This window comes from Danio rerio, chromosome 1 (assembly GCF_052040795.2).
Source record: "Danio rerio strain M-AB ecotype USA chromosome 1, GRCz13ab, whole genome shotgun sequence".
Classification (NCBI taxonomy): Eukaryota; Metazoa; Chordata; class Actinopteri; order Cypriniformes; family Danionidae; genus Danio; species Danio rerio.
Genome location: NC_141021.1, coordinates 19,566,969 through 19,593,674, shown reverse-complemented (window position 1 = coordinate 19,593,674; position 26,706 = coordinate 19,566,969). Strand labels below are relative to the sequence as shown.

Here is a 26,706-nt window from a genome sequence, read left to right as displayed (position 1 = left end):
CCGCACTGATATAGCTCCTTATCACCAGAGGTGGATAATAGCAATGACATTTACTTCATTACATTAACTTAAGTGTTTTAAAACTTTATTTTAGAGTGTTTTAAACTGGCCTTGTTTACACTCTTACTCAATCTTTTTTTTTTTAATTTTTTTTATTTAAACTACTTTACTTTTTTGCTACATGCAGTGGCATTCCTCTGTGAAACTGAAATAAATAGGATTTTTATTCATTAGTTTATATAATACTTGCATGCATCCATATGCACTGTATGCACTGTTCCTATGGATTTTTATTAAGCCTGCACGAGTGTTTCCACTGAACTGTCTTATTATCCTAACCGTTATGTGTTTAGGCCATTTTTAAAAATCAGTAATCTACACTGCTTACTTACACTTCCTGACATCACAGTATTTTCAATACCATCTCATGGAAGTTTGTTCAATTTCAAATTAGTGGCTAATCTCATTTGTTCAATTTAGAACAATTTGCTCATCTCCCACTTTCGCACTTTCGCATTGCAAGCATAAAGAGAATAGCTGGGCAATATTGCGTCTGTTTTATACAAATACATGCATACATACATACATACATACATACTGTACATACATACATACATACTGTATATGTAATAAGTATTTATGTTTTAAATAAATTCAAATTATGATTTTTAATGAATTTTTATTTGTACTGTGTGTGCGGTGTTACCCAGATGTGTAGCCAATAGCCCAAAAACAAAATGTAAAACAAAATGTTTCAACAACAATAAAATGGCCTTTTAGAAAATTATATATATATATATATATATATATATATATATATATATATATATATATATATATATATATATATAAATATATATATATATATATATATATATATATATATATATATATATATATATATATATATATATATATATATATATATATATATTTTTTTTTTTTTCCTTTTTTTTTTCTTTTCTTTTCGGCTTAGTCCCTTTATTAATCTGGTCACCACAGTGGAATGAACCACTAACTTATCCAGCATATGTTTTACGCAGCAGATGCCCTTTAAGCTGCAACCCATCACTGGGAAACATCTATACACACTCATTCACATACATACAATACAGCCAATTTAGCTTACCAAATTCCCCTGTAAAAACAAAACAACAAATCTTCAAAGAAAGAAAAATCACTAAGTCTGCCCCTGGATGCAACAACTTAATACAGTGCAACATAATTAAGAATAAAGATCAACATAAGTCTATAATGTTTAAATACCAATAAATCTGGAACATTGCGTTGTGATTTTGTTCAAAATATGTGATCCCACTATGCTGCTTTCTTGTCTTTAACCAGATTTCATATTTTATAATGGAAAGACTTTGAGCGAGTGGCATGACTTATCTCTCTTTATGTTGTCAGAAATTCAGGATTTTTTCTCCATTTGAATTAGATTAGAAGTAACTTATTACATGAGTACCCTTCAGTGTTAAGGAAGCTACTCTGATACTGTAGCTTGACAATCTACAGTACTAATACTGTTAATATACCCATCAAATAAAAAGTAGAGCTAGCTACACTACAAGCTACTTTTTTAAAAGTAGCTAGTCATATTGAAGCTATAAGTATTTACAAAGGTGTACATTACAAAAAAAAAATGAATACATGTGAATTTTAAGCTTAACATTTGGTGCTTTAAAAAGTGCAATATAATAATGCTATCAAAGCTTAATCTTTTATTCCACGTAATGTCTCACGGAAGAGTCAAAGTACACAACTGCAACAAATGCACAGTATTTTGCAACAACAAAATAATTAACCTACATTAAACACACTAGCATTTTCTTTAAAAAAAAAATGGCACAATAACACTTTGTTTTTCAGTTATATTAAAGCCCTCGCACGGCACTTCAGGTTAATTACCAACTCTTAGAATGCTTTATGGATTGAATTGATGTTGTTATAAATACTATTTACAAAATAACAGTAATAAATATTGTACATAAATTAATAAACGATTTTAAACCTAGAGATATGTGATTTTTCAATAGATGGCTGTTACAGACATCATATTTTACAGTATGTGATCTTCTGAAGGCTGATTTATACTTCTGCATCAAGCGCATGTAGTTGAAGCCTCGCGATGGCTGATGTCAACGCTGATGTGCACCTCTCAAAAAATCAAACTACGCAAGCTGATCTTTCTGAATCTTGTTTTTTTATTTTGTGGAATGGATGTTGAGACTGTTATTCCTGTGTTGGCGTGGGTTTCCTCCAGGTGCTCCAGTTTTCCCCATAAGTCCAAAAACAAGTAGTATAGGTGAATAGGGTAAGCGATATTGTCCGTAGTGTATGTATATGAATGACTGTGTGTGGATATTTCCCAGTTATGGTTTGTGGCTGGAAGGGCATCCGCTGCATAAAACAAATGCTCCATAAGTTGGCGGTTCATTCCGCTGTGGCGACCCCAAATTAATAAAGAGACTATACCAAAAAGAAAATGAATAAATGAATGGATGTTGAGATAGTGATGCATTTCTTTTTTGAATGGATGCATGTTAAATATTTCAGGTTTGATGTTGAATGTCTATTTATTATATACACTGTAAAAAATGGCCGTGATTTCAACAGTAAAAAACTGTAAAAATGCTACAGTACAAATCTGTAACCTGGTTAACGGTATGTTTCCTTAATATACACGGCGAATAACCGTAAATTGACTTTCCCAGAATTCCCTGCATGGCACATAAATTATTATTTTTATGCATTTGGTTGACATTATTATTAATCTTTTTAGTTGTTTCCCCATCAGTTATGTACATTAGAGATTTATGTTACATCTAATGTTGATAAACAATGTTTATTTCATTACTTTAATTTTATGCGTGTTACCATACTAGTGTTTAGTAGCGGTGTGAATGACACTGAGCACCTTCTGTATGCTGATACTCTTTTCTGCTTGTGGGAAAAGTTGATTGTGATGAGCATTGGCTCATCATGTAACTTCCTCATCACCACCTGCATGTGGGTGTGCTCACGTGTCTAACTGTTTAACAAAAGATGTGTAAATGTTGATCATTTAAAATACAGACATTTTACCTCTATAAATTAATAAAATACGATAATTTATCGTAAAAATGAAAAATTACTTTTACAGTTTGTACTGTATTTTTAAAGGTAATGTACTGGCAACCACAGCTGCCGGTTTTTTACCGTAAATTTTATGGAATTTATTTTTTACGGTGTAGTCATAAAATTAATATAAAGAAAAGAGATGCCATATTTTATGCAGATAAAAAAAATATGAACAAGAATCTCCTGTTTATGGTAAATCTTTTGATATTATTAGGCAAGTTTCATATACAGTGTAAATGGTCAAAAAAGAAAGCCTAATATGATTTTATTTTGAAACAACCAGAACTGTAAATATACTTCAAAAACTAAGCTCCTTTTCTCTATGGTAATTATGTATACCCACTCTTGTTGTTTGTTTGTTTTTGTCTTTCTTTATTACTTACTTTTTGTTATTTTAATTGCATGTTTTATATTTAAATGTGAACATCCTATTGTAAGATTTATTATGCATTGTTTGGAAATGTTCAACAAATTAAAAAAATATATATAAATAAAAAAACATCACAATGACATGTAGCGCAAACTGTGATTGTTCGGCTTGGTAGATGTGACCAATGAGAGCGGGACTGAGTGTCATGCGAACCGGTTGAGTGAGTGTTTACAAGTGTGGATTCCTGTGAAGTAGCTCTAGATGTAAACTGTTGTTTTGTGTAATCGCAAAAATGTAAACAATCTCAGAAAACATCCAATTCCAAACCACATAATCACATTATATTTATTTCAGTTTGCAATTTATTGTTTTTACGTGATTTATAGATGTTGCATATGCAGAACACGTGATGTATTTGAGTGTCTCTCGAAAAATAATGTCCCGCCATTACATTACATGGGAGTGGGTGGAATTGTTTTGCACTGCAGCCTGTGCGGTAAGCAAACGGGAATTCATAGGGAGTCAATGCAAAGATTAGATTAGGCATCCTCTGGCACGAATTGGCCATTTTGTGTGTTTAACCAACGCAATCTTACGGCAATTCGTAACTGTTTGTTTTAGTGGCTTATTCGGATGAATTTGTCTGATATAATACGTACAATTTAGTACGATTTGCTCATTACATAATGATGGTTGGGGTTAGGGGTGTGGTTGGGTGCCATGCCTCCTTTTTAAAATCATAAATTTTTGTACTACTGAACTCGACAAATTTGTACAAATTAGCCACTAAACTGACAAAAAGTAAAATACTTACATTTCATCGTGAAATCAGGCTGGTTTGACTCACTTTAGGCTGCAAAAAAGTGGAAAACATCTAACAATCAGAGCAATAGAACATACAGAAAAGTAAGCAGCTTACAACAATGGAAATTGGTTCATGGATAATGGCCGCTGTACGTGATCAAATTAAAGGACATTATTTGTGCTTTACGTGTAGGGCTGGTATTATCATCTGCGTGAAATTTAATCGTTTGTTGAACTCTTTTCCAAGGCAGGTGTCGTGTTCACGTCGATCACTCGTGCAGAAGTATAATTCAGCTTTATGACGGCACAAAATGAAATGTCACTGATAGTCTTATTGGATACTGTAGTACTCAAGTAATAATTCTGTGTGGAGTTTTCTTGTTCTCACCATGTTCGCGTGGGTTTCCTTCGGGTGCTCGGTTTCCCCCCACAGTCCAAAAAACATGCTGAATTGATTAAGCTAAATTGGTCTCAGTGTATGAGTGTGAATGACAGTATATGGGTGTTTCCCAGTGTTGGGTTGTGGCCGTTCATTCAGGACTAAGCTGAAAAGAAAAGTAATGAATGAATAAATAAAGTAGGTCTGAACATTTCATTATAATTTCATTCAATATGCCAAGTTCTGTGATCACAGTAGGTTACTATTAATACTTTTGTATGCTGAGAAAATATTATATATTCCTCTATTATATATTCCTTCTATGCTAATGAAGGACTACTGAGATATTGCAAGCATGGGATGGGTCCTCCTGGCGTGGCAGAGTTGATCACAGCTCCAATACACATCTCTGTCATTAGCTTTTAGTAACCTTGAGCTTTTCACTATGCACAATTAATCTGCTTGTGATCTTCCTTTATAAAAATTTTGTCATGTTTGGTGTCATTTGACAGTTTATGACTTAAGCGTTGTAGTGATGAAATCAACAGAGACATTGGTTGATTTTATTTCAATATACAACATATTTACTATTGAGTCATGGCCTGAGAAGAGTATGTTAATGTTCTTCTCTCCCACTTTATCTCCTCAAATTTGCTCTCATGTTCAGCTGATTTGGGGGGTTGGTTTTCACTCATCTTTAACAATGCTTTGTTCAGGGTATAATAAGGAATGGAATCTGTTGATCTGGGAGAGTGGCTTTTACTCTGCATCTCCCGCACGCCGGTACGTAGCCTCATATGCTAACAAAGTCAGTTTCGCTGTCTTTGTTACACAGCATATGATACAGCTACATTTCTCTATACAGTATAATAGTTTGTTTCTTTCTACTGTCTGTATATTTAAACATGTAACTTAATAAACAACTTTGCCTGCTTTAAGGCGTTGAAATTTTTTCTCTTTATCAATGATGATAACAACTTTAATGGAGTCAGATTAATTACAATGGAATCAGATAAATAATTGATGTAAACACGCCATCCTTCAACTGCTTTCTGTTTCCGATTATTGGTTTAGAATAGTAGTGTAAGCTTCAAGCCTTACACTTTCATTGTTACTTAAGTAATTACTTTCAGAATTATTTTTACGTAAACTAGAGTAAAATCTTTGGCTACTCCACCCACCTCTGATCAACACAGAGTAATATAGTGTTCTGTACGGCCAATTGGCATGACAACGGATATGCGCACATCTAAGCCACCGTGGTCATGATTAGAGCAAGAAACGCCGCCTGTGAGACTCGACAAGACTGTAATTTCCTTAATATCATTCAATTATGTAGAAATTAGGAGGCCACATAGCTGACGTACGCCCACATAATTCATAGAGGTGATTGGATCTGTGGTTAATTATGATTTAACGGCACATCTCTTTAAAGTTGAGTCACTTAAAAGCTGGGTCACGGTAATTGGCATAGGTCCAGCTACGATGGGATGTTAAATATGTAATACCATGCGCATTTGATACTATATTTTGCATCAAAACAACTGCTTAATGTAATCCTATTTGAAGTTATCTTTGTTGAAGTAAAATATAAATTTTAAAGCACATATTTTTAATTATTTGACAACCCAGGCTCATTGTGGATATGTACCCAGGTCTACATTTCTTGGACAGTGAATTACGTAACCGGAGGTATTTCTGCTTGCAGTTTTTGTTTTTGCAAATCCATCAGAGGCCGATGTGTAAAACTTTTGATGATCTAAAATTTCTCTTGCGCGCCCACTTTTTGCATAAATCTACCAGAGGGCACAATATATATTTCAATTGACCAGGGGGGCATTTCCCAAACAACGATGTAACTCACGGCTGAACTATCATAGTATGATACATAGTTTAGTAAAAGAACAATGTAGTGAAGAGGGTTTCCCAAAACCTGTAGTTCCTTTGTCGCAGATCAATCGTTTAAACCACATTAGTTATTTTGTAAAATACCTTTAATGGTGCTCTAAACTGGGTGATAACTTCTTTAGAGAAGAACCCCACTATTTATTCTGCTTTTAAATAATAGGTCCCCTATAGCTTTCATCATGAGCTACGACTGTTCAAAATGACATCAATGTTTTCAAAGTGCACTGCGAAGGAAGCGCAATTGTAAACATGAAGATCGCTAATACTGAACCGTAAAAATACTTTGAAAGCAAATTGCACATAAGAGAGATGACTTTAGTGCTTTTTAAAAAAATAATAATAATTCCAAGTTCAAATGTCAGAATGTTCTAAATGAATAGGTCATAGGGGTTATAACTGGGAATAGAACACAGCAAGGAACTGTGTTGCTATCTACAGCTCTAAAGGTGTAGTCGCAAGCATAGAAGTTTGCAAATGTTCATTGGAATGATGGATTTGGGAAACGCCAAATCAACAAACTGTTTGTAACAATTCAACTTGCGACTTTAGTTGGCTATTCTTGGTTTTTGGAAACACACCCCAGGGTAGCTCGCTGTTGACTGACCCCAGAAAACACCAGAAAAGCCATCCATACAAAGGTAAGCGTTAGCAGGCAAAGGAACAGAAGCTGTTGAGGCATCATCCCGCCCCATGGTGTTAGTTTTACAAAAAAATGGAGCCAGACTTGCCTCTAGGTACATATTTTGCAACCTCCAGAAATGTAGACAGTTGCATGTGTCCTTTATGAGTCTGTGTTGCCTATTTAACTGGCAGCTTAAGGGGTTGATCGCACCGAACGCGCATTTAAGTTTTAAAAACGTGAGGTGCACCACACTGCCTTTTTAGTTGACAAGAAAAAAAGAACTGCTGTGCACTCTTTATGTTGCTAGGCAACAACTGAATCAGCTGCATATTGTCCGCGAGTGTTGCAGTTGATATTGTTATAATTTTAATATTTAATGATATTGTGGTATTTAAGATTTGTTAAGTCATACAGCTCTGGATAACTCAAAAACAGCCACAAGTCTCTCCTCCATCTTCAAAAGTCTCCATAGTCGTCTTAACAACATAAACACTGCTGTCACCTCAATGGAAACCCCGCCCCTGCTTTCATTTGATTGGAGAATAAAAAAAGATGTGACTGACTTAACACGATTTATCTGCTTAAAGTTGACTCTTTTTTTAACTAAGAATGCACATCATGCTATGGCAAAAAATGCGAGGCGCAGCTGGCGGTTAAAACGCCTGCCACGCAGGGCTCATAAGAAGTGCGCAAAATGCTCACAGCCATTAGTAAATCAATTAAAAGGCGCCTCTCAATGCAATAAGCTTGATCTATTTGGATCCGATCTGAACATTTGAAATAAAGGGCTGCAATCCTGATACTGTCCCATTTTTATCTTCAACATCTCTTTGTAAATGAATATGTATGTAGGATTTTTTTTTTTTTCAGTACCTCTATTGATTGGCAGGTTTGTGCCAGAGGTAGTAATACCTCACAGAACGGCAGAAAAATGGGGCAGCTCAGATCTCATGTATGAGAGCAAACATGCTCTCTTGACTGTCATACTGTTTCTGATTCACCTTGATCTCAATAAATCCTTCATAAAAGCCTGCAGGTAAGGCACTGACATTGTATCAATAAGCCACATCCAATTACATCAGTTTGCAGTGCTAATTATTAGAGCTGTCAGCTTGTTAAATTTGTGTAAGTAATCATGCTGATCCCTACCTTCATTGATAAGTTATAATTTAGTAATTAATTCATTCATTTTCCTTTGGCTAACTATTCCAGCATTTGTTTTATGCAGAAGATTCCCTTTCAGCCACAACACATTACTGGGAAACACTCATACGCTCTTGCATTCTAGAGAGCGGCACGGGAATTAAATCTAAGCCCTAGCCCAGCCCTGGCCCGAGACACACAGGCTGTAGCTCCGCCCTTGTCCAGCTCTTCAAAGTTTTTGGCCCGAGTCGACCCGAAGCCCATTTTTCCTGCCAAAAAGCTTATACTGTTACAGCCATAAACCAGATTTGTATTTAATACTAAGTTGTTTTTTTTCCACTTAGGTTTTTATCATAATAATTTAGAGAAATGTTTTTTTTTCTTTTTTTTAATTTAACAATCTTTTATTTTATTTTTTAAGTGACATCAATATCCAAGCAATAGGTGGTCCAGTGTGAGTTTACTCAATTACAAGTTGTGCATTGTGCAAAACTGGTTGGCTCATCATTTAAAGTTGGCACTATTTGAAAAGTTGACCAGAAGTTTGCCTTTGCTTTTTTCACAGTTTTAAGTTGGCCATTGGCTCTTTTGTCCCATTTCCACTGAGTGGAACAGTATGGTACAGTTCAGTTCAGTATGCTTTTATGGCCCTTTTCCACTTTTAAAAGGTACCTAAAAGTGAACCGTACGATCCCACTTTTTGCATACCCTTTGCAAAGGGGACCTAGCAGAGCAAAAGCGTACCAAAAGGCTTTTGGTTTACAAAGAAATGTCACTCGTGCATACACAAGCAGTACAAAAAAACAAAGAAACCACCAGTTTTAAAAACACAGCCGAGACATTGCATTGTAATACTATAAGCATATAATATTGAGTCATGGTTGATTAAAGCTCAAACAAACCTTGTCGTTATCTTGATGTACAGTCACAAAGCCAAGAAGAACAATATCTGCCATGTCCTGTTTTTGTTTTACGAGGCTGTCTAAAAGTGTGATTGGTTTCACTTTCTTCAGGGAGAAACCTGTACCATATTGTACCAGTCAATGGTAACGGGCCATTTTTCTTTTTATGTTCTCCATTGCACGTGGCTGTAGATCTCTATTCACAAGGCATCAGTGGCGCTTCCGGACCACACGCATTAGATCACATTAAACTTTTTATTTTTTTATTTTTTTAAAGCCTTAAGCCTGATATGTGTGCTAGCTATGATGTGAAAATTGCCCTGAAGCCTTGCCCTAGGGGCATAAAAAGTCGGGCCCAGACAGGCTCGGGCTTAAATGCAGGGCACTATTGCATTCCAAAACACACTCATACACTACTGCCAATTCAGTTCACCCAATTTACCTATAGTGCATGTCTTTAAACTGTGAGGGAAACTGGAGCACCTGGAGGAAACCAAAGCGAAGATGGGGAGAACATGCAAACTATACACAAAAACACCAACTGACCAAGTCGGAACTCAAACCAGGGACCTTATTTCTGTGAGGCTAACCACTGAGCCACTGCATGTGCCGCCTAAAGTGTTATAATATAATTATAAAGACTATAAGAGAAATTCAAGGTTAAAAAAATTGTTGTCATTATTAATTCATACAAAGAGAAAACGAAGCTTATGAAAGTGATATGTCTTTCTTATACAATACATAGTTGTTTGTAAGAGTTTTTATGTTGCATCATCACAAATGATCTACTGCATCACATCACACCAACAACTGAGATATTTACCACAATAATGTAGCTACCTTGTTTTAAAATATGATTCACCCATATAAAAAGCTATATTATTCACAGTTGCTACAAAAACCCTATTCTCTCCCACTAAATATTCCCACCGTCCAGGTGACATGCACTCCTGGTGTGTGTTTCTGGCTCTGGAGCAGGGATCATAGGGCCGAGGCTATAATGAGGCCGATTCTTCATTATAGTTCCCCAGTGAGTGTCATGCTGGTCTCATCTCCTCCTTCTCCGCTACAGCCTTTTTCACTTGCAGAGCTGGAAACGTTTGCTACTTTGTCACGCCAGAGGGAGTCCACCTCTTCCCCACTAGGATCCTCTCCAAGCTCTCTCTTTTGCTCTCTTGTTCACCCCACAGTAGCCACAGAGCAGCACGAGTCTGTACAACAGCCTCAACCAAATAAACCATTTTTAATGCAGAGCTCATCCACTCAGCAGCTGGGGGCCTGTCCTGAACCTCCTCCATGGATGCGCCGTCTGCATTCCAGGCCAACTGAGAGAGAGAGATGTCCACCACTGTGCTTTGAATATTCCCAACTGTGCTGTCTCCACTCATCCTGTCAGCAGCTTTTCCATTCTTTTTTTCCCTAGCAGGGATTTAAAACAGAAACAGTGAATAGTGTCACTGCACTTTAGAGAGGCTTTTATTTTAAAGGGACCTATTATGCAAAAATCGTAACCGTTGATTAGCTTCTAATGGTAAAAATGTGTCAATGGTATTTTTTATAATCACACTTCATTAAAACAGTTTACAGAAACACTTCTTTGACAGAATCTATTTGTATATGTCATCACTGGGGGAAAGTCCCACTCATTAGTGATGACCTCTCCCTCATTAGTACTGTATATACTGTAGCAGTGTTTCTCAACCACATTACTGGAGGACCACCAGCTTTGCACATTTCCTTGACAACCTTAACCAAACATACCTGATTCAGATGATCAGCTCACTAGCAGACACTGAAATACCTGTAATGGGTTTGACAGAAAAAGGAGACATCCAAAACAAGCAGTGTTGGTGGTCCACCAGCAACGTGGTTGAGAAACACTGGTGTATAGGATTTGAAATTGTGTCTGTAGTTTCACCAAAATATATTTGTGATATTTCAGCTCAAAATCTTTCATCGATTATTATTATTATTGCAGGGTTGGTGAAGGAAGGATGTGAGGACTCAGTGCTGGATGGGTATTCATTTACTTTAGTATATAATAAAACAACAAAAACTACACAGAGGTGGAAGAAAATCTTCAAACAAACTTAGCTGCGCCAGAAAGGGCAAACAGCAAACAAGGAAGTTAAAAGCAAGCAAAATCAATAAACAAACAAATGGACATAATACACTATTAATGGGATAAAGAGGTGGGAGGTAGACAACAGACTGGAGAGCACATGCCACAAAGACAAAAACTAAAGCTAAGAACAGTGTTGGTGGTAACGTGCGTTATGTAATAATATTACTTTTCTAAAGTAACTTGCAAAGTAACACATTACTTTTACTTTTTTACTTTAAAAAATTATTTAATTGGCTTTTATAAAATATATTGCGGAATAAAAATTACCTTTGTCAGAATCACACACTTATTGAGTGAGAAAACAGACAGTCATCATCATCATCATCAGGGCTCTTTTTTTCACAGCAAATGATTCAGTGTATTGTTCCAGTCGCTGTCTAACGTTACTGTAGAAGCGATTACGTTCATTTACGTACATTTTTTTAATTTATTTGGAAACGATTAACACATTAGTTATGGCCATGTTAAAAAATGTAATCAACGTATGAAGCTTAAAAATTTATTTTGATTTGGGGATGTTTTTTATCATGTTACTGTTCATTTTGTTATTAAACATTTTAAAGTTTTAAAATCTGTTTTTGCCTTAATATAATTTTTTTTTATGTTAGTACTCTTTGGCTTTATTGCAATATTTATCTCAATGGTCATTGAATTTACTTTACTAAACTAATACTTAACACTTTACAATAAGGTTCATTAGTTAATGCATTTACTAACATGAACTAATTATGAACAACACTTGTACAGCATTTATTAATCATAATTGAACATTTACTAATGCATTATTAACTTCCAAGTCCATGCTTGTTAACATAGTTAATGCACCATGAGTTAACATGAATTAACAATGAACTACTGTATTTTCATTAACTAACGTTAACTAACATGAACAAATACAGTAGTAAATGTATTGTTCATTGTTTGTTCATGTTAGTAAATGCATTAATTAACATTAACTAATGAACCTTACTGTAAAGCGTGACCAACTAATCATACAAAAGTACAGTAGCAAAATACAGCATGTATAGCGCTGGGCTCAGAAAGTTCTCAAAATATAATCTTATCTTACATTTTTTTAAAGTAACCTGCAAGCTCTGAATGAAATCAAGCCTTAGCCAGGTAAGGAGAAATAACAAAAAAGTATTTCAATATGCAATATGTTCCATAAAAAATAGCTAAACAATCTATTGTAATGCACTACTTTCAAAAGTAACTTTCCGCAACACTGCAAGAACACGTGGCCAAATGAACTCATTAACCAAATTTTCACATGAAACAAAACCCAATAACACACAGGCACATCTAAGCTCGCACAGGGGCAAGTTAGCACAGAACATGACAAATGAGTAAATGATTAGTAAAACAACACTGTTAGCTCCAATGTCAAACCAAAACTGAAACCAACTTAAAAGGAGCGCCAAGACTGAACAGCGTACTGCAGACAAACGACATAAACACCAAAACAAGAGAGCGTGCGACCCAAGTTTGCTCAAGAACGCATGGCTAAGTAGATTTGACATGACATGATTTGACGTCATAGGCATGGCTGTGTAAAGAGATTTGGCTCAGTGGAAGCATTAAAAGTTTAAACAGGAAAGGTGCCAGAATTGATCCTCCACATGTCATGGAAGTCCCTTTAGTAATATGGATATTTCTACACTGTCAGGATTGATATCCAATTTTGATTTGTTGCAAAAATGTTGACGGTTGGCCACACCTACTGGTAGCTTTTTTTTTAACGTATGGGTGACGTCACTGGTTCTACGTCCATATCTTTTACAGTTTATGATTGTGACCCATATTTTATTCATGCGTTCACACTTTTTATACAATTTATGACATCGCAGATACATGAAGGCTGGTTCTAGCATTTGCGCCACACTAGCCACTATTAAAGAAATTGGCTTGCTTTTAGCTCTGCGAAGATCGCCCAACTTTAAAATGATTTTGAGGTGGAGGAGGAGGGAAAAGGCCATCATCGCAGCTTGTGCTAGGGTTAATATATGGTGTCCTCCACCATTCAGAGGTACGACAACTTGCGACAATGTGTACGAGAGAGATCTTAGGTCTGGTGGAAGCAGTCTTGTGGCGACTGACCAGCGCAGAAGTAACACATTGTTGCAAGTTTAATGACAAACAAAACGGAATCCCTTAATAAATCTGATCTGCCTGATTACATGATAGTCGCATTGTCACATATCTGATTTATATCTGATTTATTTCTACATATAAAAGAGGCCTGAAACCGATCTCTAAATATCCGAATGCATGCATTTTTTTTTTTACACGGTCATAGAACAGATCCGATCTCAAGTGGACAACACACAAATTAGAATTGTGTCACATTTAACTAGCAGTGTAAACAGGGCCTAAGATATACTGTGATTACTGGTATCTAAATGTTTTTCTACTCGCATATTACAAATTTAGCGTCATATTATTACTTTTGGCCATTAAAATGTTATCTACTGCACCAAATTGCATATATTTTCTCAGTTTGGCTCACTGAAAATGTTATTTGTGTGTGTGTGTGTGTGTGTGTGTGTGTGTGTGTGTGTGTGTGTGTGTGTGTGTGTGTGTGTGTGTGTGTGTGTGTGTGTGTGTGTGTGTGCGTGTGTGCGTGTGTGTGTGTGTGTGTGTGTGTGCGTTTGTGTGTGTGTGAGAGAGATATTTTTTGCCATGTTTATCTTATTTTATTCATATATTTATCATTTAAACATTCACATTAACAATGTATGTAAAGTTGTCAGTTGCAGTTGTCAAGTGTGCTTTTAGATTAGGCAGAATATATTTCCTTAACTCCACAACTGAAAATCAATATGCAGACAGATGAAAGCACCCTAACAGTTTACTGGCCTGCTTTTTCCAATTTATCCTTCAGTCTCGTCTGACAAGGACATTTATGAATAGATCTTTCCAAATGAAATTTCTCACAATTGCAATTTAATCTATCACAATGCGATTTTATATCTCAATGTGCATGATGTCTGTTCCACATTATCCTACAAATGGACCATTAGTTTTATTGAGATGTAAATGAAGCTACTTGTATAACAAACAGAAAGGACAAACAAAAATTTTTTTTCCTGTATATCATGTTTCTTATGAATAGGATTAACATAGAGGAATATGTTCAAGCCATTGTTCATAATACTGAGCATGTAATTATTCATCATGGAATAATATTTGAATGAGACTATTATGATTTATGGATCACAGAGTGATGTGTAGTTAAACATTCTCGAAAAAGAATCCATTACTGAACATGAAAATTAATTACATATTCTGTTAAAAAAGAATAAATATTGAGGGCAGAAACTGGGACAGTTATAGGTTGGATTATAAAAAAAATCTGGAAAAAATACTAATATCTTGTATTGCATGCAGCAATAGCAGTGGCTATATACACTTACTGGTCATATTATCAGTTACACCTTACTAGTACTGGGTTGAACCCCCTTTTCCTTCAGAACTGCCTTGTCATGTATTTAACAAGGTACTGGAAATATTCCTTAGAGATTTTGGTCCATATTGATGATAGCATCACACAGTTGATGCAGATTTGTCAGCTGCACATCCATGATGTGAATCTCCCGTTCCACCACATTCAAAAGGTGCTCTATTGGATTGAGCCCTGGTGACTGAGGAGGCCATTTGAGTACAGTGAACTTCTTGTCATGTTGAGATGATTCGCGCTTTATGACATGGTGCTTTATCCTGCTTAAAGTAGTCACCAGAACATGAGTACACTGTGGTCATAAAGGGATGGACAACAATACTCAGGTAGGCTGTGGCATTGATATGATGCTCAGTTAGGACTAATGGTCCCAAAGTGTGCCAAGAAAATATCCCCCACACCATTACCTTGTTGATTCAAGGCAGGATGCATCCGTACTTTCATGTTGTTGACTCCAAATATTCACCCTACCATCCAAAGGTTCCAGCAGAAATTAAGACTCATCAGACCTCTGGCATGAACATGGCAATTGCGCTCACAGCACTGCAGCTCACTGGATGTTTTCTCTTTTTCTGACCATTCTCTGTAAACCCTAGAAGGTTGTGCGTAAAAATCCCAGTAGATCAGCAGTTTCTGAAATACTCACACCAGCCCGTCTAGCAACAACAACCATACAGTACCACGTTCAAAGTCACTTGAGTCAACTGTCTTCCACATTCCGATGCTCGGTTTGAACTGCAGCAGATCTTCTTGACCATGTCTACATGCCTAAATGCGTTGAGATGTTACCATGTAATTGGCTGATTAGAAATTTGCGCTAACAAGCAGTTTGACTTTATTGTACATAATAAAGTGGCCGGTTAGTGCATATATGTTCGGAGGAGAACTTGATGACTTTTTTTCTTTCACATGATCCAGCTTACTGTAATCACAGTGAAGAATGGATTACAGTGTCTAGCACTGCGTGTGCTTAAAGGATGTGCACTTTATGTTTTTATATTTTTAACCTGCAAGCTAGTGTGAGATCATTATATCATTAATAGCAACATCCCTCAAAATATAAAGAGAGCAAATATGCTCTCACAGAAGGTTGTACAAAATGTTCAGTTCCAAAAATGAAAAAAGAAACGAATGAGAAGAAAATAAGAAACTGTGGGGGAAGAGGAGAATTCAAAATGTCACTAAGATTGTGAACCATGACCCATCAGTTGCTATGGTTACACAGAAAAAAATCTTGAACACCTTGAACAACCTATGATACAACTAGATGTTAATATTAGCCAAACACATGTTTGATAGAAATTGATGTAGATGTTTTAATAACTGACTCTGAACCCACTTTTTTATGTTAATTTAATAATGTATCTTAAAATGTAATGAGCCATCAAAATAACAATTACAAAATGTGAGGACTCTCTCCTTTTAACGAAGAAAATTTTAAATTCAGCTCTGCCATTTCTTTGACTTTCACTAGGGCACCTGCATGAAAAATGACACCCTTCAGAAAGGACAGAATGTAATGCATCTTCTCCATTAGCCTCTTTGCAGTGTTTTAGCCTGGTTCGTTCCATAAGCGGAAGTGGTTTTGTAGACGAGTAACAAGATGGAGTGTTGCGTTTAGAGGAACCGCAGCTGATTATTTTCCACTACAAGAGTTCCCGTGTGGCTGTTATATTGCTTTTACGCGTTTTACTTGGCTATATGCTATTTATATGCTAAAGTTATTATGTAGCTGTTTTTGATGAACAAACTTTAAATAATGAGGAAGTACATCACATCCATCTTCCAAACAATGTTTCTCTCTTACCCTTAATCACTACACTTTTTCTACAATATAATGTTCATATTTCAGATGCGTCAGGACAGATTTCCTTGGAAATTGTACTCATATGTCATTGGCAGACGTGTCTTATCATATTGATCCATAAACAGAGTAGTTCTGCTCTGACTAGTAGCATGAATTACTTTGATTAAAACTCTTTCGTCTTCATTCTTCAAGAGAACAATTTCTAAATGGAACTAAATTTGTAATTTCCAGCAAAACTCTCATCCCATTGGTTAGTTTAAGCACGTTGCTGGATTCCACTCATGTCACTCATTCATCAAAATAGGCAGACATCAGCTCTGTTTGCTTACTGTGGCTTACTTTGTAGTTATTGTTTAACAATTTTGAGCAAGAGTTAAGACTTTAGTCATATTTTTACGTTTTGTTCTGAAATATGTTCTTCGAACCAATTTTTAACTAGCTGTTTCATTTTTGCATCAGATTATTTCACTATTTAAAAGGCATTAGAGAAAACAAGCACTGCTATTTTTCACTTGCTATACTCATCATACAGTCTGATAAAGTTTGTCCATTGGGCCATATTGCTTTCTAACCACAAGTGAACTGCTCCAGAGTTCATTTTTGTTCAGGCAGTCTTGTATTGATTGTTTTGTTGCTAATCTAAGGGCGTTTGCCATGTTTACATATGTCTAATCGAACCGAGCTATGGGAGAAAACAAGTTCCAAAATCAGGAAACAAATATTAACACACTAACAGTATAACTCTTTCCACCTTTAAAACTTTTTATATTTAAATAAAGAAAAAACAAAGGTGATTGTTTTTAGCTGTAAACTTGAAAGCCTATAATTTTGACATGGGACCTTAATCAAATGTTTATGCAAGTACAGAATCTGGGTGTTCTTTAAAATTGAGGTGACTAGATGAAATTCGACAAACAAATCTTTACTGTGATTGGTTCTAATTAGCATGAGCTTAGTACTCTTGCAAAAAATGACAACCCAGGCTTATTCTGATTACGTACCGCTACATTTCTGGAGAGAGCAAAATACGTCCCATGACCAATGTTTTTTTGCAGTTTTTGTTTTCATGAATCCGCCTGAGGCTACTTTGTATGCTCCTGTGTATGTTGTCAAATATCTCTTGCAAGTGCCATTTTCACCTGCTCTTTTCACGTAAATCCGCTAGAGGCCTCTGTTGACTAACTCACTGACTGACTGACAAACCGACCAATCACCCCACCCTCCCCCTTCCCTATACCCAACCATTAGTGTTTTGAAAAGCACCTATTGAACCACCCATCCCCCTTTACTAAACCTGACCACAGTGTTTTGAAAAGCAATCCAAAAAAAGAAAAGCCATCACCTGAGTTTTACCACATTGTCAGATTTTACCACATTCTCACCCTGTTATTTACTTGATTATTTTATTTTTTGGCTTTTGTTTTTGTCTTACCCCCTTTCTTGAACTATTCTTTACCAGACTTGAACCCCCTTGTTGCTGTCAACTCCGCTCTTCATCTCAAGTCCGCCGACGGACGTGTCGAGCTTACTGGACAACCTGGTAACAGTGGGAAAGCCATAATTGACGATCTGCAGAAACGTATATAGGGCTACATTTTCACAATGAGCCTGTGTTGAAAAATTAAAGACTTTCTCATCGACAAGACTTTGGAGATGCCCATTCATTAATTTATCACATCACATCTTGATTACTGTAACTCTTTGTACTGTGGCTTCTCCAAAGCTCAAATTGCTTGTCTTCAATCAGTGCAGAATGCTGCGGTTAGACTCCTTTTAAAAAAGAAATAGGGGAACACATCTCTCCATCACTCTAAAGGCACTTGACTTGAATGCCTGCCTGTTTAAAATACATTGTAAAATCCTATTATTTGTTTCAAAATCTCTGCACTGTCAAGCACCCATCTATTCATCTGAATTATTACATCAATATACCCTCTTGAAAAGTCTAAGATCTTGCAAACAGAACCTTATTTTAATTCCCCACTCCAGACTCAAACATAGAGGTGATTGTGTTTTCACTGTGATTGGATCTTGCCTTTGGAAAGTCACCTTTAAGGACCCACTTGTTTTCAGTGGCCTATAGAAAAATATTTTTTTTTCCTGTTTCATGTCTTACAGATGTGGCCACTGAGAATGCACATTGTTTTAAAGTGTAGTTACTCTGTGCTGCAGCAGCAAAGCCTTCTTTTCATAAAAAAAAAAAAAAAAAAAAAAAAAAAATTTGCTTTATGCAATATCCGCCAGGTAGCGCAAGAAAAAAAAAAATTCCATTGTTGGGCCAGTGCGAGTGAACGCTAGCCCACATCAAACAATCCTTCCAGGGGTGCATTTTCATTAGCCAACTAAGGGCATACTCACACTATGTACAGGTGCCTTGAACCAGGCCAAAACACACTTGTCCCCCCTCCCGTCTCCACCGATGGCCCACACTCACAATACATTCAGGCCTGGGCACACTTATATCATTGATGATGCACTGTTCAGTAAGCACTTTCGCCTAGCACAGTGGGGATTGCTTTAGTTATATTCATTTGGGATGCGGTGACATGGGCCTGGGCACGGTTCGGATAGCATATTGTGGGTAGGCCCTAAGGTCACAAGTTCCATTGATATAATAAATAAATATAAGGGAATGAAAAAAACATAGTTACTGGTTAGTTTAAGATATTCCATAAGAAAACCTTAGAGCTAGGGGTCTTTTTTTTTCATTTTTCTTTTTTGTTTAAGATCGGCCTCATGTTTCCCTTTTAAACGTAAGGTTTTGAATAAAATAATATTGTATACTGTTTTTTTTTCACTGTTTGAGAATAGACAATGTAAAATAAACACCTAATGTTTTGAGTGCTTTGCAGGATGCAACTGAATGGCAAATGGAGCATTCTTTAGATGAAAACTTTAATAATGCAAAACAATTACACTGCTTCTCTGATTTTATATCGTATATTGTCGTAAACTAATTTCTCACTCAATTTATTTATTTATTTTTTTCCTTAGGCATGTGAAATCTTCACGGTAAATGTAATTATTCTGCAAAATGTATATACCAAGAAAAAAATACAATTACTTTGCTTCTCTGAACTTATTGATAATATGAATAAGTAATTTAATTACAGCAACTAAGCAATTATTAACTAATTACTGCCAACATTGTTTGTCATCTACATGTTTGTCAATGTAATTCTGTTTCTGTGACTTCAGGAACAAGCATGAGTCCACAATAACAATGAAATAAAATAATACTTTTTCTGAACCAAATATAGAGTTATTATACTTAACTCACTTCAAACAATTCACTTTGAATTATCTATGTTTTTTTAATCATATAACGTAAGGCTCTAGGTTTTTTTTTTTCCTTTACCAAAACAACTTATGTTTAAAATCACACCATCATGTAATTAGAAAGTTTAATTAATTTGCATGGCCAAAATAGAGTGAATTGAATGAGAATTTTATTTTTCTTAAAGGGGTGGTCCAGAGTGTATTTTAAGGCTTGGTTGTGTTTATAAGATGCAAAGCAATGTGTGCTCATGCTTGTTTTGTAAAAAAAATCACATTATTTTCTTAGTTTAATTATATTGCTACTTAATTAACAAGAAAACGACTGTCATATTACCTCATAGAAGAGCAACAATGAATAAGTGCTGTAGGCAAGTTTCAGGTATGTAAAGTGTAAGAAGCAAAACATTAGTCTTTTTTTTTCTGTAATATAGTTAGCAGTGGAGTCAGAGAGGCATTTGCAGATTAGGAAGGAAAGTGGACACTAAATAGTTGAGTTTTTAGACGTTTCTTATATATAGCTGGGTATCGTCAGCATAGCAGTGGTAGGAAAATCCATGTTTCTGGATGACTGATCCTAAAGATGTCGTGTAGATGGAGAAGAGAAGTGGCCCAAGAACAGAGCCCTGTGGTACCCCAGTGTTTAGATGCTGTAGGTTAGACACCTCTCCCCTCCAAGATACCCTAATTGACCTGTCAGAGAGGTAAGATCTGAACCACTGAATAACAGTGCCTGCAAAGCCCAGTGACAAGTGTCTTTCACATATATTCATATATCTTTGAGGAGTTTTTAGCCAAATCAAGCATTGAACTGGGAGAGATTCTGGAAGCTCTCCCTTGTCAAATGCTAGCTATATATGATTTTAGAATTCTCTGAAGCATAATTAAAATTAAACTGTAAGCACTTCTCTCTTTGTGTCATGTCCTTTGGAAGCCAAAATACAGAAACAGAACAAGCTCTGTGAAAATAGCAGTGTTTGGACAGCATTTTAGCTTTCTCTGCTATAACATTACAGAGCCTTTGGCCATGCCCATTTTCTGTACTGCGCGGTGTGTATGTGTGTGAAGAATGCACATAACCTGATGTGTTTGTGATCTCACCAACCCAGATGTATTTTTTTTGTTGTCCCTAAATTTCTTTTACTGTAGGCTTTAATGTCTCCCTCTGCATTGAACTTTGAGCGTATTATATTCAGAGATATTATATGTTCACTCATCTACATTACATATCAACTAAAGTTTAAAATATGATATCGTAGTGGACCACCTCTTTAACTGTTTCTTAAATGTTGAGGATTAGTTCACTGATATAAGTCATGACATAATTATGTTCATACACCCCCCCCCCCTCTTTGTGCGGAAATTTCTTCCTTAAAAAACAACATTGTATCCTATTGATTTTCTTTAGATTTCCTGATTCACAGAAATAACAAAAATTGAATGAAGGACATTAACAAAAGGATGTTTAGGAGAATTTGTGTTGTCACGACAACAGTCAGCAGCCTTTTATAGATATTGAAACCCTATCATTCAGGTTACCATTATTACAGTTAAAAGCAGACATTTCAAAAGTCTTTATAATTGAGTCTCAATACATTCACATCAACTGTGTCATTGTTTACTCTCTTTTTAGGTAATGAATGCCTTTATCCTACAGCCTTGAAGCTGACAGCATTGTTTTGTGTGGCATTATGACTGTGTCAGTGGGTCAGAAAGACTGAATGGGGAATCTGCAACTGACAAAACAACTCAATAATGTCAGAAAAGGAACAAAACACAGACCGACAACAGAGCAGGACTGGGAGCTGGATGTTTTTGTCTGTGTGAACAACATGCATGTATTTGTGAGTGGTTAGTATTGTTAACCAATGAAAGAGTCAGAGAAGAAATGTTGTTTTCAGTTACAGAGACTCAAAGGAAAAACTTTATCCATATTGCTGTTAATGTTGAGCTTTAGAGGGAATATACTGTAACATGTACTCCAGTTGTATTTATGCTTCTGGCAATGTCAAGATAAGGATGGGAATGGCAAAAAATGCAGCAGAGGACATTCAAGTTTACATTTAATGAAAGAAAAATAAGTCCAACTAGTGGTATAAAGGCAAAGGCAAAGGCAAGTTTATTTATATAGCACATTTCATACACAGTGGCAATTCAAAGTGCTTTCCATAAACAGGAATAAAAAGACAAGTTTAGGAACATAAATGCAGACAATAAAAATTATTAAAAACAGATAAAAACAAATTAAAATAAGTTAAAATAGGTTATAAAAGAATGAAAAAGAAAACGAAAAACATAATAGTGCGATCTGTCGGACGCAGCACAGTGCTCATTCAGTAAAGGCACAGCTAAACAGATGTGTTTTCAGTCTTGATTTGAATGTGCCTAATGTTGGAGCACATCTGATCATTTCTGGAAGCTGATTCCAGCAGTGAGGAGCATAGTGGCTGAAGGCAGATTCACCCTGCTTTGACTGAACTCTTGGAACTTCTAGTTTATATAATCCTAAAGATCTGAGTGATCTGTTAGGTTTGTATTCAGTGAGCATATCTGTAATGTATTGAGGTCCTAGGCCATTTAGTGATTTACAGACCAGTAATAATACTTTAAAATGTATTCTGAATGTAACTGGCAGCCAGTGTAGAGACCTGAGGACAGGTGTGATGTGCTCTGATTTTCTGCTTCTGGTCAGAATTCTGGCTACAGCATTCTGGATGAGCTGCAAGTGTCTGACTGTCTTTTTGGGAAGGCCAGTGAGGAGTCCATTACAGTAATCCACCCTGCTGCTGATAAAAGCATGAACAAGTTTCTCTAAGTCTTCACTGGAAACAAAGCATCTGATTCTTGCAATATTTTTGCGATGATAGTATGCTGATGTATAAGTCCAACTGTCTGGATGCTAGCCGCATTGCATGTCCAACATGTTAAACTAAATACATAACAAATATTCACAAGTTTAGAATTACTATTTTATTCATTAATTTTATAAATAGAGTTCCAATCAGTGCACCTAACAAAAACACATATGCTAATATTACACTATTTACACACTCAGTGTTAGTCTGACATCCTGGGGCTATTGTTTTTTTTAAGGCGGATTATTAAAGGGCCACTTGGAGGGCCACAGCTTTGCACAGACTTGCTCCAACCCTATTCTAACACAGCTGCTCCAACTAATCAAGATGTTCCAGGTGTCTGATTAGGGCTGGAGCAAAACTGTGCAGAGCTGCAGCCCAAAAAAAAAAAAAAAAATAAATAAAAAAATAGTCCTGGGACAATGGGCTACCACATTGTGCAAGCCCTGGTTAGACAGCAACCGTACTTGAATATCTGTTGCTTAAATATTAAATGTAGATTTAGGTTTTTATGGCTTTAATCTTTTTTGACGTTTTGGCAGTCAGTATTTCCTCAGCATTGACAACTTTTAACATTCAGCTTTAAGCTATATATATATATATATATATATATATATATATATATATATATATATATATATATATATATATATATATATTCAAGTCTAACTTGTAACGAAATTCCACTAAATTCAACTAAATTTTACATCCATCCATAGATCCAATAATAAGTTTATTTTATATAGCACCTTTCCATTGCTCAAGGATACTTTACAGCAAAAGAGAACAAGACAATAACAAAGTCAAACTAAACAAATAAAAAGGACAAGAGAAAAATAGCAAAAAAGAAAATGAAACATGAGCTATGGAACTGAATGATTGTACCATTTAGAATATAAGTGAGTTTTAAAAAGAGACTTAAACTTCTGATCTACTGGAATTTTTATGCACAACCATGTCTAGGGTCTACAGAGAAAGGTAAGAAATAGTTTGAGCTTATAAAAAGACAACAGTAACTCAAATAACAACTCGTTACAACCGAGGTATGAGGAAGAGCATCTCTCAAGGCACAAGACGTCCAACCTTGAGGCAGATGGGCTACAGCAGCAGAAGATCACACCGGGTGCCAATTTTGTCAGCTAAGAGCTGGAAACTGAGGCTACAATTCACAAAGACTCACCAAAATTGGACAATAGAATATTGGAAAAACATTGCCTGGTCGGATAAGTCTTTTTTTCTGCTGCAACATTTGGAAGGTAGGGGCAGAATTTGGTGTCCACAATATGAAAGCATAGATCCATCCTGCCTTGTATCAATGGTTCAGGCTGCTGGTGGTGGTGGTGTAATGGTGTGGGGGATATTTTCTTGGCACACTTTGGGTCCATTTGTACCAATTGAGCACTGTCAACACCACAGCCTACTTGAGTACATACATTCCTTTATGACCACAGTGTATCTTCTGGTGGCTACTTCCAGCAGGATAACGCGCCTCAATCCAATCTCAATCCAATAAATCACTTTTGGGATGTGGTGGAACGGGAGATTCGCATCATGGATGTGCAGACTACAAATCTGCAGCAACTGGGATGCTATCATGTCAATATGGACCAAAATCTCTGAGGGATATTTTAGTACCTTGTTGAATCTATGCCACAAAGTATTGAGGCAGTTCTGAAGGAAAAAGGGGGTCCAACCTTGTACTAGTAAGGTGTACCTAATAAAGTAGCCAGTGAGTGTATATAGTCCATACAGTCATGCAAAGCAAACATTTCAATCACATACTCATTTCTGAGAGATATTCAGTGTCCCGCTTTTGCAAACGCTTTAATTCACACACTGTCCTTATCATTAAGCACTCACTCATTCACTCACTCAAAAGATTGAAAAGTTCTGAATAGAGCTCGGCTCTTATTAGATTATAGATGCCACCTGTGTGGGTTTGGCTGATTTGTAATATATTTCTGTGCTCTCTCTGTCTCTCTTTTTTCTCTCTGTCTGCCCACTAATCTCCATATAAGCACTCTCTGATCCACTTTCCGTCCCCTCTCTTCTGGCAGGGCCAGGAATGGACTGATGGGATGAAATGAAGCGAGGGGAAAGGAGGACGGAGCCAGTGAAAGCCAGACACACAGGGTGAGCATGTCAGCAGTTTAAGTCCAAACTGTCTCCTGAGAATTGACTATATCAGCTCATAAAAGGCACAAAGAATATCAGATGAACAGCTGACGGAAAATGTACTGAAAGATCATTATAGCCGCTGATAAAAATAGCCTACCGGGTTCTATTGAAGGAGTACTTTGTACTTTCATTTCTTTTAAACTTTTTTCTTCACACGCTCAGAATTGTTGAGATTAATTATAATTATTTATATGCTCAAGCATTCTTTTTTTTCCTTTTTTTCATGAGACTTTAAAGTATTGTAAAGAAATTAAAAACTTTATATAGTTACAGGATTCTAGGAATAATCATTCTAGAATCAATCAATCAATCAATCAATCAATCAATCAATCAATCAATCAATCTATCTATCTATCTATCTATCTATCTATCTATCTATCTATCTATCTATCTATCTATCTATCTATCTATCTATCTATCTATCTATCTATCTATCTATCTATCTATCTATCAATCAATCAACCAACTATCAAACCAATCATACAAACCATCAATCAAATAATCAGTCAATCAATCAATTAATCAATCAATCAATTAATCAAATCAATCAATCAATGAAATAACCAACCAACCAGTCATCAAACCAACCAATCAATGAATAAATGAATCAATCAGTAAATCAATGAATCAAAGTAATAACCAAGCAACCAATCATCAAACCAATCAATCAATCAATCAATCAATCAACCAATCAATCAATCAATCAATCAATCAATCAATCAATCAATCAATCAATCGACCAATGAATCACTGAATCAATCAATGTGATAACCAACTAACCAACCAATCATCAAACCAACCAACCAATCATCAAACCAAATAATCAATCAATCAATCAATCAATCAATCAATCAATCAATCAATCAATCAATCAATCAATCAATCAATCAATCAATCAATCAATCAATCAATCAATCAATCAATCAATCAATCAATTTATCAATAAATCAATCAATGTGATAACCAACCAACCAATCATCAAACCAATCAATCAATCAATCAATCAATCAATCAATCAATCAATTAATAAATCTACCAATAAATCAATCAATCAAACTCTAATAAATGTGTTAGAGGGAAGCATGTAATAAAATTGTTTATCAGGGGAAAAAAAACAATGGTGTAATACATGATGTAATCATTTTTGCATCATTAAATTGATATTGATATTTAAATACATTCTAATTTAAAAAAAATGCTACAATTGTTGTTGTTATTATTATTATTATTATTATTATTATTATTATTATTATTACTACTACTACTACTACTACTACTACTACTACTACTACTACTACAACTACTACTACTACTACTACTACTACTATTTAATCCTGAAACTGCAGATCTTTCTCATTAGTGAACTACATCTTTAATGTTTCTTCTCTTTAATTTTTCAAGCCTCTGAGCTATGTAATTTGTTGCACCTGATCTGTGTTTTACACCCGGGTGCTTTGGAGCTGCATTTTCAGTCTCCTGCGGGAGCCTAACAACTCAGAGCCTTCAAAGAACTGCATTTAGACTGACTGACGGGATGAGACTCGACAGCGAGCGATCAACTTATGTGTCCTTCACTTCATCACTCACTCTCGTCCTCTCTCATGTGCTTTCTCTCCTTTTTTGCTGAATGAAAGTGGGATCACATTACAATGTTCCATTTTCTTTTATTTGTATGAATACACAACATTGTAAGCAAAAACGTAAGCATGTGCTTTCATGGTCTGTCAAACACTGACCAGCACAACGACTAATTTTGG

The 26,706-nt window shown here is 35.8% G+C and overlaps 1 protein-coding gene across 4 annotated transcripts in view; it reads left to right on the top strand.

The window, feature by feature from the left end:
* The window catches only part of LOC147846784 (uncharacterized), a 228,672-nt gene that overhangs the window by 150,737 nt on the left and 51,229 nt on the right, over positions 1-26,706 (top strand). For all 4 annotated transcript variants that reach the window (XR_015476504.1, XM_087237060.1, XM_087237061.1 and 1 more), the window contains one exon: positions 24,829-24,904. Coding sequence is in view for 3 of the 4 variants with exons in the window: in XM_087237060.1 (XP_087093186.1) it covers positions 24,829-24,853 (25 nt within the window). In the remaining variant the exon portion in view is untranslated. The remainder of the gene's footprint in view (positions 1-24,828; positions 24,905-26,706) is intronic.